Source organism: Hypanus sabinus, chromosome 17 (assembly GCF_030144855.1).
Source record: "Hypanus sabinus isolate sHypSab1 chromosome 17, sHypSab1.hap1, whole genome shotgun sequence".
NCBI classification, from domain to species: domain Eukaryota; kingdom Metazoa; phylum Chordata; class Chondrichthyes; order Myliobatiformes; family Dasyatidae; genus Hypanus; species Hypanus sabinus.
Genome location: NC_082722.1, coordinates 80,299,558 through 80,313,910, shown reverse-complemented (window position 1 = coordinate 80,313,910; position 14,353 = coordinate 80,299,558). Strand labels below are relative to the sequence as shown.

The window sequence follows — 14,353 nt, the reverse complement described above, 5'->3', positions numbered from 1 at the left end:
TGGGGGGAGGGATAAAGTAGAGAGCTAGGAAGTGATAGGTTGGAGGGAAATGGACTGGGGGAAGGTGGAGAATTATTACTATTTTTACTCTCTTTTTGCACTACATTTCAAATTCTAGATATATTTTATTGCAATTTATAGCATACATGTCAATGGTAATAAACCTGATTTTGATTCTGCAGGGTAATAAACTTTCTGAACTTGGTGGTGTGGGATCTGAGACTCCTGTTCCTCCTTCCTGAAGACCACAGCAAGACGAGAGCATGGCGTGGACAGTGGGGTCCCTTGATGATGGATGCTTTTCTTGTGGTAGCATTCCTTGTTGGATCGTTAAGTGCCCAACTGTAGACAGTGAAAGCCACTTGATCAAGTTTGATTTATCTTTGTGATTACACAGTTTGATAATGTCTCAGCTTTGCAAAATTCAAAGTTCAAAGTAATTATTAAAGTACATGTATGTCACCATATACAACCCTGAGATTAATTTTCATGGGGGCATTCACAGTGAATACAAAGCAAGACAATAGACTCAATGAAACACCACAAACACGGACGAACAACCCATGTGCAAAGGACAAGCTGTGATCAAATGCCCAACTAGCTCATCCCTTCTGTCTATACAATGTCCTGTCTTTCTTCTCCCTGCATTCATTTCTGATAAGATTGTGCCTGAAAGTCCTTTATCAATAAAAAGTAGGAAAACAAAACCTTATGGTGCTTTTTAAAAAGACAACTTCCCGAGAAGATGACTTTGCGGTGTGTCTCCCCAGCGTTGAAGTCGCAGCAAGTGAGAGAAGCAAATGCCGGCACCGCCGGTGCAGTCGGAGCGCCCGCCGCGGGAGCGGGCCGGCTGAGGCGAGCGGGAGCGGGCGCCGGGCCGCGGGCCGCCATGTTGGCCGCTGCCTGACAACGTCACGACACGGAGCGGAGAGAGAGGGAGGCCGACTCCATCGGCGTCCATCCGCCGCTTCACCCAGCTCGCCGACGGACCGCCACCACACGGGCAGCACCATGAGCGGCGGGACTCCGTACATCGGCAGCAAAATCAGCCTCATCTCCAAGGCGGAGATCCGGTACGAGGGGATCCTGTACACCATCGACACCGAGAACTCCACCGTCGCTTTAGCCAAAGGTAAATGGCGCAGAGCGGGAGGCGCCGGGCCCAGCGAGCGGGAGAGGGGAGAGGGGCCCGTGGCCGGCTCACAGCCTCCGACTCTCCCCTCACACCACCCCAGCGAGCTGCCCCGTGCAAACCGGCACCGACGGCAGCCGCACTCAGGGCGCTCCCGAGTTACGGAATAGAAAGGATATTATTTAAAATGGCGGGTTTGTCAACAGGATATTGTGTCCTTTCAATTGCATTTCGTTTTGTCTCCCTGAGTTTTACCACATTTTGATTTCTGGATTGCCTGGTTTAACGATTCTCAGTTGGTCTGTCGATCGGGAAACTCCAATTTCCATCTATAAGAATTTTTTAAAAAAACAACTTTTTCCTCTGTCAAACTTAATGGTTGAAACACTTCGGGCTTTTTGGATCTCACTGATCAGTTTGTGAAATCAAATGTACTGCACCTTGTTCCAAAGTAGACGAGCGGATTATCTTAGCTTGTTTTAGGAAGATGAATTAAGTTGAAATTTGTGAATAAATTCTGTTTAAGTGCAGGGTATTTTCAGCAGAGTTTTTTTTTACGTTGAAAAGACCTCAAGGTGCTGTTTACAGTTGGCTCAAGTCGTAAACTTGGTTTCAAAGATACTGACCAGTTCGTTGGCAATGCACTGGCTTTTACATTGTTAAAACAAACCAGTGCAATATTTGAAAGAATTGTTTAGTTACTAAAGGCAGTTTTGTCTGCTAGTGTTTTGTTATGAAGGGGGAGGAGTTTGAGAATTGTGCCTGATGTGTAGATAGGGATATTACTGGTAATTATAGTGTCCTGTCTGATTATCTGGCTTGCAGACTGGCCAGGTTTTGTATTGAAAGAGGGTGATAGTGTATTTATATTGGTCTCCTAAAATAACTTTTGTTATTTTGCCAAATACACCCGTTGTGTTATCCACTATTGATTTTAGGTTGGGTTCCAAGTTCTATCAAATAATGTCTGAGATTTTACATTACAAATATTATAAAGTAATTTTTAATGTAACACAAAACTGTCAAATTCAATACCAAAAACTATAAGGGATGCAAACTCAGCTGACATTTTAAAACACCTGCTCAAACCTAAAAGCAAAACACAAAATGCGAGAGGAACTCATCAGGCAAGGCAGCATCTATGGAAAAGAGTAAACAATTGATGTTTGGGTCCGAGACCTTTCATCAGGACTGGAAATGAAGGGGAGGTCAGATTAAGAAGATTTGGGTAGGGGAGGAAGAAGTACAAGGTGGCAGGTAATAGGTGAAACCGGGGAGGCGTGAAGAAAAGAAATGGGACGTTAATTGGTGAAAGAAATCAAGGGCTGGAGAAGGGAGAATCTGATAGAAGAGGGTAGAAGACCATGGAAGAAAGGGGAGGGGCGGGCAGTTACTGGAATTTCAAGAAATGTTCATGCCATCAGGTTGGAGGCTACCCAGACGGAATATAAGATGTTGCTGCTCCAACCTGAGTGTGACCTCATCGTGGTCACAGAGGAGGCCAGAATGGAACGGAAAGTGGAAATGAAATGGGTGGCTACAGGAAGATTCTGTTTTTTTCTTGCAGAGGCTGGCTACTCAGCAAAGCAGTCTCCCAATCTATGTTGGGTCTCATTGATAAACAGGAGGCCACACTGGGAGCGCAGGATACAGTAGATGACCCCAACAGACTTACAGGTGAAGTGTCACCTCACCTGGAAGGACTGCTTTGGCCCCTGAATGGTAGTGAGGGAGGAGGTGAAGGGGCAGGTGTGGCGCTTGTTCCACTTGCATTGAATTGAATTGACTTTATTTCTTACATCCTTCACATACATGAGGAATAAAAATCTTTACGTTATGTCTCTGTCTAAAATGTGTAATCATAGCAATTTATAATAAATAGAACAGTCAGTGTAATATAGAGTACACTCAAATCAGTGTGAGTTCATCAGTCTGATGGCCTGGTGGAAGAAGCTGTCCCGGAGCCTGTTGGTCCTGGCTTTCATATAGCGATACCATTTCCCGGATGGTAGCAGCTGGAATAGATTGTGACTGGGGTGACTGGGGACTCAATGATCCTACAGACCTTTTTTACACACCTGTCCATGTAAATACCCTGAATGGGAAGTTTCACAACTACAGATGTCCTGGGCTGACTGCACCACTCTCCAACGATAGAGGGAGGTACAGTTCCCATACCAGGCAGTGATGCAGCCAGTCAGGATGCTCTCAATTATGCTCCTGTAAAAAGTTCTTAGGATTTGGGGGCCCATACCAAACCTCCTCAACCATCTGAGGTGAAAGAGCTGCTTTTGTGCCTTTTTCACCACACAGCTAGAGTGTACAGACCACGTGAGGTCCTCGGTGATGTGGATGCCGAGAAACTTGAAGCTGTTCACCCTCTCCACCCCAGTTCCATTGATGTCAATAGGGGTTAATCCGTCTCCATTCCTCCTGTAATCCACCACCTGCTGCTTTGTTTTTGTGACATTGAGGGAGAGGTTGTTTTCTTGACACCACTGTGTCAGAGAGATGATTTCTTCTCTGTTGGCCACCTTGTTATTGTTTGAGATATGGCCAATCAATGTAGTGTTGTCAGCAAAATTAATTAGCAGATTAGATCTGTGGGTGGCGACAGCCATGGGTATACAGGGAGTAAAGGAGAATACTCAGTACACAGCCCTGAGGGGCTCCTGTATTGAGAGTCAGAGGGCTGGAGGTGAGAGAGCCCGCTCTTACCACTTGCTGGCGACCAGACAGGAAGTCCAGGATCCAGCTGCACAAGACAGGGTCAAGGCCAAGGTCTCTGAGCTGCTTGTTGAGCCTGGATGGAACTATGCTGAATGCTGAACTGTAGTCCAAGAACAACATTCTCACATAAGCATCCTTCTCCAGATGTGTAAGGATGGTATGCAGAGCAGTGGCTATTGTGTCATCTGTCGATTGGTCAAGTTGGTAGGCGAATTGTAGGGGGTCCAGTTTGGGTGGTAGCAAGCTGTAGATAAGTACCAGGAGAGAGATTAGTGGGGAGGGACAAATGTACAGGGCAGGCTCGTAGGGAGTAATCCCTGCAGGGGAGAGGAAAAGATGTGTGGGATCCTGTTGGAGATGGTGGACGTTAGGGAGAATTATGTCCTGGACATGATGTGGTAGATCGTATGGTCAAAAGTCCATATCAGGTCTGTTAATTTAACATCATGTCTCCCCTTTGCTCTATTGGAGCTGCCTTCCCTATCCAGTTTACCATGAAAAGATGCAGTTGAGCTTAACTTGTTTTTATGGAAGAGAGTTGTGGGAGAATACTTGTCTGAATTTGAATTAAAATGCTTTTTTTGAATACCTTGTAAATTTCAAAGTTTGATCAATCTTCATGTCTCTGTAGTCAAATTGTTTCATGATTAAAATTTCTCTGAGCATCTGTTGCTTTTCTGTCAAGCAATCCGTGATTACACCTTTACCTATTACTTCACCAACCTCTACCAGTACATTTCTTTAAATCATTAAGTTCAACATATGTTGCATTCTTGCACTTGTTGCAGTGAGAGAGACTTGAACCTGTTGCCCTCAAAGGGCTTGTAGTACAGTTCACTTTGAACCAGTTACCTCAGGTTGCATCATCAGCCCCCTTTTCTGCTGACTGTGTGGTCACATTCTGCCCTAACTCTGTCTACAAGTTTATAGGTGATATAGTTGTGGTGGGGCGTATCTCCAAAACATTGAGTCAGAGTACTGAAAGGAGATGGGGAGTTTAGTGATGTGGTGTCCTGACAAAAACCTTTCCCCTCGATGTCAGCAAAATGGAAGAGCTGCTCATTGGCCCTAGAAAGAGGTGTGTTGCACACGCATCTGTTACACCAGTGGTGTTGAGCTGAAGAGCTTCAAATTCACTAAGAGCTCGCACTGGTCCAAATAGTTTGAAGTCACAGCCAAGTAGAAAGCTATCAATGCCTCTGCTTCCTCAGGAGGCTGAGTAAATTCAAGTGTCCCTATTGACTCATAAGTTTTTACCAATGCACCATAGAAAGCATTCCGGTTGGATGCATAAAGTCGTGGTATGGTAACTGCTATCTGTCACTTTAAGAAACTGCAGAATTGTGGACATGCCACAGAAACCAGCTTCCCCTCCATGGACTCTGTCTACACACCTCACTGCCTCACTAAAGCACAGCATAATCAAAGACCTCTCCCCCTCAGACATTCTGTCTTCTCACCTCCCCTCGGGCAGAAGGTACAGTAGCCTAAAAGCATATACCATTAGGCTCAAGGACAGCTTCTATCCCACTGTTGTTAGACTCTTAAATTGTATTTATTTAAATCTTACATCTGTCCCACAACATGAGGGAGTAAAAATCTTTGCATTGTGACTCTGTCATAATGTACAAACATGTGAATTTATGTCTAATGGTTTGTAGAAAGAAGCTGTCCTGTAGCCTGTTGGTCCTGGGTTTAATGCTCTGGTACCGTTTGCCTGACGAAAGCAGCTGAAACAGTTTATGGTTGGGGTGACTGGTGGCCCCGATGATCTTCCAGGCCTCCTTTATGCACCTGCTGCTATAAATGTCCTCAATGGAGGGAAGTTCACATTCACAGATGCGTTGGGCTGTCCATACCACTCTCTGCAGTGCCCAGCGATCAAGGTTGGTGTAGTTCCCATACCAGGCGGTGATATAGCCGAACAGGATGCTGTCAGTTGTAGAGACCTCGAGGATTTGGCGGCCCATGCCAAACTTCTTCAGTCGCTTGAGGTGAAAGAGACTTTGATGTGCTTTTTTTAGTCACACAGCCGCTGTGTACAGTCCATGAGATTTTCGATGATGTGTATACCGAGGAACTTGAAACTACTCATCCTCGAGGTCGACTGCAGTCCCATTGATGCTGATTGGGCTGAGCCTGTCTCCATTTCTCCACATTCAGCTCTTTTGTTTTTTGGACACGGAGGAAGAGATTGTTATCTTGGCACCACTGTGTCAGGGTGTTAACCTCTCCTTTGTAGGCTGTCTTGTCAATGCTAGAGATGAGGCTGATCAATGTCGTGTCATCTGCGAATTTGATCAGCAGATTGGAGCTGTGTGTGGTAGCACAGTCATAGGTGTAAAGGGAGTAGAGGAGGGGACTCAGGACACAACCCTGGAGGCACCTGTTTTGAGGGGCAGAGGGGTGGAGGTGAGGGAGCCCATCCTTACCACCTGTTGGCAATAGGGCACAGCTTCAGAATAGAGGAGTGTGGATAGGAAGTCTGGGATCCAGCTACACAAAGTGGGCTGCAGGCCGAGGTCTCTGAGCTTCCGGTCAAGTCTGGAGGGAATTACGGTGTTGAATGCTGAACTGTAGTCCAGGTAATGCATCCTTCTCCAGGTGAATGAGGATGGTGCGTAGTGCAGTGGCTATGGCATTATCAGTAAGTGGGAGAGATTAAAAATGTCCAGCTGTTCCACACACACTTTGAGGACCTGCCCTGGGATGCCTTCCTGTCCCGCTGCCTTGCGGCTGTTGACACTTTGGAATGTTCTAAGTACCTCAGCCTCAGAGATGACTAAGGAGCAGGTCTCGTCAATGGCTCTCCTTGGGGATTCAGTTTTATCAACCTCGAATTGAGTGTAAAAAAAAATTTAGCTCGTCCAGGAGTAAGCCAGCAATGTTGGCTTTACTGCTGCATTTCCTCTTGAGTCTGCAATGATGTGCAGTCCTTGTTATATGCTGCATTATCGCAGGGTTGTCCCCATTTTGCCACCTTGATGGCTCTATGCAGATTATTGTGGCATCTCTTGAGCTCCTAGTGGTCTCAGGAAGCGAAGGCCACTTTTATGATAAAATTGACTCTTAGCCTCACTGAGAACGCCCAGTATTCTTAGTGCAGTTTAGAGTTTTTGGTACAGTATTTTGTAAAAGACTCGTTGGAGTGTGTGTTTGAGGGGGAATTTTGGGATGGTCTGGAAGATCAGAGGGAACTTTCCACAGCTGTTTGTAAAATAGTTGAGATGTCTAAAATGTTGCAAACTTTTTGCTGCGACATAGTGAGCAGCCCCAGTCTAATCACAATTCGGTTTACAAGTTCTACATCTGTAGAAAGAGAAATAGGGCAAAGATAACACATAGAAGAAGAATTGGGCTATTCAGTCCAATGAGTCTGCTCCACAATTCCATCATGGCTAATTTATTAGCCCTCTCAACTGCACTCTCCTACCTTTTCTCTGTAACCTTTTATGTACTGACTAATCAAGAACCTATTAACCTCTGTTTTAAATATACCTAATGACTTGGGCGCCACAGGCGTCCTTTGCAATGAATTCCACATTTTCACCACCCTCTAGCGAGAGAAATTCATCCTCATCTCTTTCTAAGTGGACATCCCTCTATTCTGGAGCTGGTCCCTGGTTCTAGACTCCCCCTACTATAGGAAACATCCTCTCCACACCCACTCTTATCTAGGTCCTTCATCAGAACATGGACTTGAAATGTTGATTCAGCTTCATTTTGGAGTATTTTTGAGTTTTTTTCCTTACTTTTGATAGCAAACTTGATTCCTACTGCTCAGGTTTTGATTGTACAGCACTTGGAGGATTCAGTGCAGTTCATTTGCCAGTAGATGGAACATAAGTCCACCAGATCACCACAGAGATGGGAGGCTAAGTAGTACAATTCTTTCTTTGCAGATGAGTAGAGTGATTCCAGAAGTATTTCTTTATTTAAAGATACAGCACAGAACGGGCCCTTGCAGCTCTTCAAGCCACACTGCTACCAACCCAGTGATTTAACCCTACTCTAATCACGGTACAATTTACAATGACCTATTAACCCACTAACTCAAAGGTCTTTGTACTGTGGGAGGACACCAGAGCACCTGGAGTCACTGGGGGAACGTACAAACTTCCCTACAGAAGACACTGGGATTGAATTCCGAACTCTGATGCCCCGAGGTGTAATAATGTCGCACTAACCATTAAGCTACCAGCCTCCCCATAACATAGTGTTATAGTCTAGGGCGGGGGTCGGCAACCCGCGGCTCCGGAGCCACATGTGGCTCTTTTACGTCTGTGCTGCGGCTCCCTGTTGCTTTGGGAAATAATTGGTCAGTATTTAATTAAAATGTATTTTATGTTAGTTTGTTAGTTTTTGAAATGTAATTCTAAATTTGAAGATTATGGTGATCTTGTACAATCTAATTAAGACGTTGTGGCGACCCATTTCCTGACACATCCGAACCGGCTCACAATTAGCCAGCGTTCAGGCTAAGGGAGATAGCCTACGGGGGTTTGTGAGTACATGTCTTTTGCAGCATCCGCGCCCATGGGGGGCGGGTTGAGGGAGGCTTAAAAGCAAGGCTGTTTAGTTCGAATAAAGCTATCTTTGACTGCAGTTTACTGACTGCGTGTAGCACACCGCTACAACGTGTTTTTATCGCTGGCTGTCCAGAGGGAAGGTGCTGAAACGCTTTGTCGCGTGTCTGGAAGAAGTGAAAACTTTCCTGGGCAGCAAAGGGCCCACCTTTCCTGAGCTGGAACAGCCAGAGTGGCTGGAAAAGCTACACTTCATGGTAGACATGACAGCGCACCTGAACACGCTGAACACAGCTCTTCAGGGGTAAGGACGTACAGCCCTGCACATGTTGGAGGATGTTTTGGCATTCGAGCGCAAGTTGACAGTGCTTGCCAGAGATTTACAGAAAGGCACATTGTCTCACTTCCCCAATTTGAGAGAGTTCAAACAAGGTCACGACATGATAAATTCGGAGTATTTACATTCTGCAATCATCGCAATGCAAACATCGTTTGGGAAACGCTTCTGTGAGTTCAGAGAGGAAAAAAACACATTATCCTTCCCGGTCACTCCCCTAAGCATCGATCCATCCCTACTGAATACGACTGCTTTGTCAGGTGTGAGTCAACCTGACCAAGTATGATAAATATTTTAATTGCCTATTATTTTACGTATATTCATATGTTTTCATTGTTCAGTGAAATAGTCCTTTTATTTTTCAGGTTGACAGCTGGCTGACGTTATTTTTGGTTTGCTGCTGGCGGCAAATTTAAGTTTGGCATTTTTCATAAATACAAGAAGGACTCAAATAGACGTTGAGTATTTTACTTAAAAGTAACCTTCAACCCAACGTCTTTTTTTCGGAGTTCAAAATGTTTTTGTTGCATGCAGAAATGTAATTTCGTTTTCTCTGCAGGAGTTCATCAATTTCATAAATGCAACACATTATAGTTTATTTATACATAGCATAAAGGCAAAACAAAATGTTGTATGCAGTGTTATTTCATTTTAAATGTCAAACGGGTTTTGCGGCTCCCAGTGTTTTCTTTTCTGTGGGAAACGGGTCCAAGTGGCTCTTTCAGTGGTAAAGGTTGCTGACCCCTGGTCTAGGGGAAAGAGGTGGTCCATTTTGGACATGACGGATTTTTTAACTGTGACTGCTATTATTCTTTAGAATTATCTGTCTTTTGGACTAAGGATGCACAGTTTTTGAGAATTTTCATGACTTGGACTGATAGACTTTGTATATGAAGGGGATCAAGGTTTGCATGGGAATTAGATCAAAAGGTAGTTGTGGATCATTCAGAATCTTACTGGTGCAGCTTGTTTGAGAGATGCATTAGTTCGAAGTAAAATTTGTATCCAGTTTACATATACGTCACCCTGAGAAACCTACTTAGCAGATCTATAGAACAGTAACTGTAAGCATTAGGAGCAATAAATTGTAAACAGTGCAAATGCAGATATAAATAAATAGTAATAAATAATGAGTATGAAATAACAAGAAAAAGAGTCCTTAAAGTGAGATCGTTGGTTGTGGCAACACTAGAAGTGGAATGAGTGTAATCATCCCTTTCAGGGCAGGCAACAAGGCAGCCCTAACAACAGCAAGGGCCAAACTGTCGTGGGCCATCAGAGAGGCAAGGTGTGCACACACCCAGCGAATCCACAGCCACTTACAGGACAGCGGCGACACACAGCACATGTGGAAGGGCATTTAGTTCATCACCTGACTGTGCGGGTGATGCCTCCCTCCCAGATGCACTGAACAACTTCTATGCTCATTTTGAGGCGGAAAATGATGTGGCGACGAGGAAGTCCACCCCTCCTCCAAATGACCAGGTGCTCTGTCTCAGCGTGGCCGATATGAGAAGAACCCTGTGCGGGGTCAACCCACAGAAGGCTGCCGGACCAGACAATATTCCCGGTAGAGTGCTCAGAGGATGTGCAGACCAGCTAGCAGATGTTCTCACTGACATCTTCGACATCTCCCTGAGCAGTGCCATCTTTCCAACATGCTTCAAGGCCGCCACCATCGTCCCCATGCCGAAGAAGTCTTCAGTGTCCTGCCTCAATGACTACCGTCCCATTGCACTCACATCCATCATCATGAAGTGTTTTGAGAAGCTCGTCAGGAGGCATATCAAGACCCTGCCGCCCCCCTCACTGGACCCCCTGCAGTTTGTGTACTGTCCCAACCGTTCAACAGACGACGCCATTACCACCACCCTCCACCTGGCCCTAACCCACCTGGACAAAAAAGACATGTACGTTCGGATGCTGTTCATAGATTTCAGCTCAGCATTCAACACAATCATCCCTCAGAAACTGATTGGAAAACTGAGCCTACTGGGCCTGAACACCTCCCTCTGTAACTGAATACTAGACTTCCTGACTGGGAGACCTCACAGTCCGGATTGAAGGCAACACCTCCAACACCATTACACTGAGCACGGGGCCCCCCAAGGCTGTGTGCTCAGACCACTGCTGTTCACTCTGCTGCAACACACAGCTTGAATTTCACCGATGGCACGACCATGCTGGGTCTCATCAGCAAGAATGACGAGTCAGCATACAGAGAGGAGGTGCAGTGGCTAACAGACTGGTGCAGAGCTAACAATCTGTCCCTGAAGGTGAACAAAACAAAAGATGGTTATTGACTTTAGGAGGGCACGGAGCGACCACTCTCCACTGAACATCGACGGCTCCTCGGTAGAGATCGTTAAGAGCACCAAATTTCTTGGGGTTCACCTGGCGGAGAATCTCACCTGGTCCCTCAATACCAGCTCCATAGCAAAGAAAGCCCAGCAGCGTCTCTGGGCTGAGGAAAATCCATCTCCCACACCCCCATCCTCATCACATTCTACAGGGGTTGTATTGAGAGCATCCTGAGCAGCTGCATCACTGCCTAGTTCGGAAATTGCACCATCTCGACCCTGCAAGACCCTGCAGCCGATAGTGAGGTCAGCTGAGAAGATCATCGGGGTCTCTCTTCCCTCCATTACAGACATTTACATTACACGCTGCATCTGCAAAGCAAACAGCATTATGAAGGACCCCACGCACTCCTCATACAAGCTCTCCTCCCTCCTGCCATCTGGGAAAAGGCACCAAAGCAATCAGGCTCTTACGACCAGACTATGTAACAGTTTCTTCCCCTCAACCATCAGACTCCTCAATACCCAGAGACTGGACTGACACCAGCTTACTACTCTTTACTGTGCCTATTGTCTTGTTTATTATTTATTGTAATGCCTGCACTGTTTTGTGCACTTTTTGCAGTCCTGGGTAGGTCTGTAGTCTAGTGTAGTTTTTTTTTTCTGTGTTGATTTTATGTAGTATTTTCAGTATTTCTGAAGATTACTGGCTCAATTTCCCTCTCCTGAAGTCCACAGTCATTTTCTTGGTCTTATTGACATTGAGTGAGAGGTGGTTGTTATTAAACTCAGCCAAATTTTCGGTCTTCCTCCTGTATGCTGATTCATTACCACCTTTGTTACAGTCCACAACAGTGGTGTCATCAGCAAACTTGTATATGTTGTTGGGGCTGTATTTTACCACACAGTCATAGGTGTAGAGCAGGCGGCTAAGCACACATCCCTGCTGTGCTGATGGAGATTATGGAGGAGATGTTTTTGCCAATCTGAGCTGATTGGGGTCTACTAGTGAGGAAATCCAGGATCCAATTGCATGAGGGTGTATTGAGGCCCAGGTCTTGGAGTTTACTGACTAGTTTTGAGGGGATGATGGCATTAAATGATGAGCTGTAATCGATCAAGAGCATCCTCATGTATGCACTTTTGCTGTGTTCTTCTTTCTGGACTTGTGTTCTCCTTTCTAAAAACTGAGGAGTCTGAGCTTGGTGTCTACTTGTTTTTATGTGTTGGAAATGATTTTGTGCTTTACAAGCCAGCCCAGGCATAGTCTGAGCCTTGTTTCAGATTAGATTTGTTGTTGCAAATGCTAGAGAGGAGATGAGTGACAAGAATTACTGAAATTGGTTTTATGAAAGTCTCACAAATTAAAACAGATTTATTTCTATTTTTTCTGCAGGTAAATGTTGTTGAATAATTGCATTTATAGACCACTTTGCTACAAATTTTAAATTTTATATTCATTGAATTAATTGCTGGTTCATGTGCATATTAACAAATTAGTTATTTTCTGCACTATTTAATCACTCAAAGCTTTGGAGCAATAAAAAGTTCTCTAGCCTTTGGTTCTGTTGATAGAGTGGAAAGTGACATTATTGGAAATGTTCTACCCTTTTTGTGATGTGCAGTTTTAATCCTTGGAGAAAGCTTCAAGTCTCCATGTATCAGCTAAAAATATGAATCTATATTAGCTGGAGTAATATTAACCAGCGATCTGATTATGATATAAATACAGAATATGTCAGTTAATGTTTCAGATCAGTAAGCTTTCCTGATAATGCTCAAATTGTGATATTTGTAAAGCAAACTTAAGTGAACAAAGGAACTGAGTACTGTATTTCTGGTATTGTCTTTAGTTCAGATTCTGCTGGATTTTATAGCCCTTTGCCCTCTGCTTGTGATGGTGTGTTTAAAATTGGAGTCCCTATCTTTCTGGGAGATAGCTGTTTATCTCCTTAACCTAGGCCAGATCAGTATTCAGGGCAGGACCAATAGGTCAGAGATAATGTTTGAACTGTAATGTAATTAATATTTCAAATAGTAATCACCTCCCATTAATGCTCAGCCATCCAGCTTTTGTGCATTCACCATCAGGTTAATTATCATTGACATATATGAAATTTCAAACATGAGAAAATCTGCAGATTCTGAAATCCAGACCAACACACACACACACACACACAAAATGCTGGAGGAACTCAGAAGGCCAGGTAGCATCTATGGAAAGGAATAAACAGTCAACGTTTGGCCAAGACCCTTCAGGGCTGGAAAAAAGATGAGAAGTCAAAGTAAGAAGGTGGGGGTGAGGGGAGGAGGAATTACAAGGTGATAGGTGAAACTGGGAGAGGGGGAAGGGTAAAGCTGGGAAGTTGATTGTTGAAAGAGATAAAGGGCTGGAGGAGGGGGAATCTGATAGGAGTGGGTAGAAGACCATGGAAGAAAGGGAAGGAGGAGGAATGGGGGGGGGGGGGATTGATGGGTTGTAAGGAAAAAGGTGAAAGGGAAATGGGATTGGTGAAGGTAGGGCAATCACTGGAAGTTCAAGAAAATGTGAAATTTATTGTTTTGTGACAGCGGTACAGTGCAAGACATTAACAAGCTATAAATTACTGCAATCATTGTAAGACAGTAAAACAATACTGTAAGTTCCAATTTTAAAAACTGAAATAATTAGTGCAAGAGAGGTAGTATTTGTAGGTTCATGGCCTGTTCAGAAAACTGTGAATGGGGAAGAAGCTGTTTCTAAAACATTGAATATATGTCTCCACGCTCCAGTATCTTCCTCTCCGATGATAAAAATGATCAGAAGAGGGTATGTCCTGCAGTCTGCAGTGCCATCAAGAACGCATTTGAATTCTATCAACTCAGCTAGAAAACTGTATCTTCAAAAAAATCTTCCAAATTGATTGGCACCTATTGACCCCAACCCCAATCCAAACTTAACTCCTTTCATATGATGTATTAAAGCTTCTTCTTCAACATTAGTTAAAGATGCAACTTTATTTCTCTGTTTAGAGATACAACTCAGTAATAGGCCCTTCTGACCCAATGAGCCTGCACGTGCTCTATTGCACACACATGAAAAATTAACCTACTAACCTGTGCATCTTTGGAATGTGGGAGGAAACTGGATCACCTGGAGGAAACCCACGCTGTCACGGGAGAACATACAAACTCCTTACAAACATTGGCACGAATTGGCACTGTATTGCTGGCACTGTAATAGCAACATGCTAACTGCCAAGCTACCGTGCTGCCCCATTGTAATGACTTTAATCAAATGTACAACATGTAACACGAAGGATTACAAGGGTGGCAAATGTTTAGAAAA

At 44.5% G+C, this 14,353-nt stretch overlaps 1 protein-coding gene across 2 annotated transcripts in view; it reads left to right on the top strand.

The window, feature by feature from the left end:
• Positions 1–334: 334 nt before the first annotated feature.
• The window catches only part of LOC132407076 (protein LSM14 homolog A-like), an 87,447-nt gene continuing 73,428 nt past the window's right edge, over positions 335–14,353 (top strand). For both annotated transcript variants that reach the window (XM_059993345.1, XM_059993344.1), the window contains exon 1: positions 335–1,132. In XM_059993345.1, coding sequence (XP_059849328.1) covers positions 712–1,132 — 421 coding nt within the window. In that variant the 5' untranslated portion in view covers positions 335–711. The remainder of the gene's footprint in view (positions 1,133–14,353) is intronic.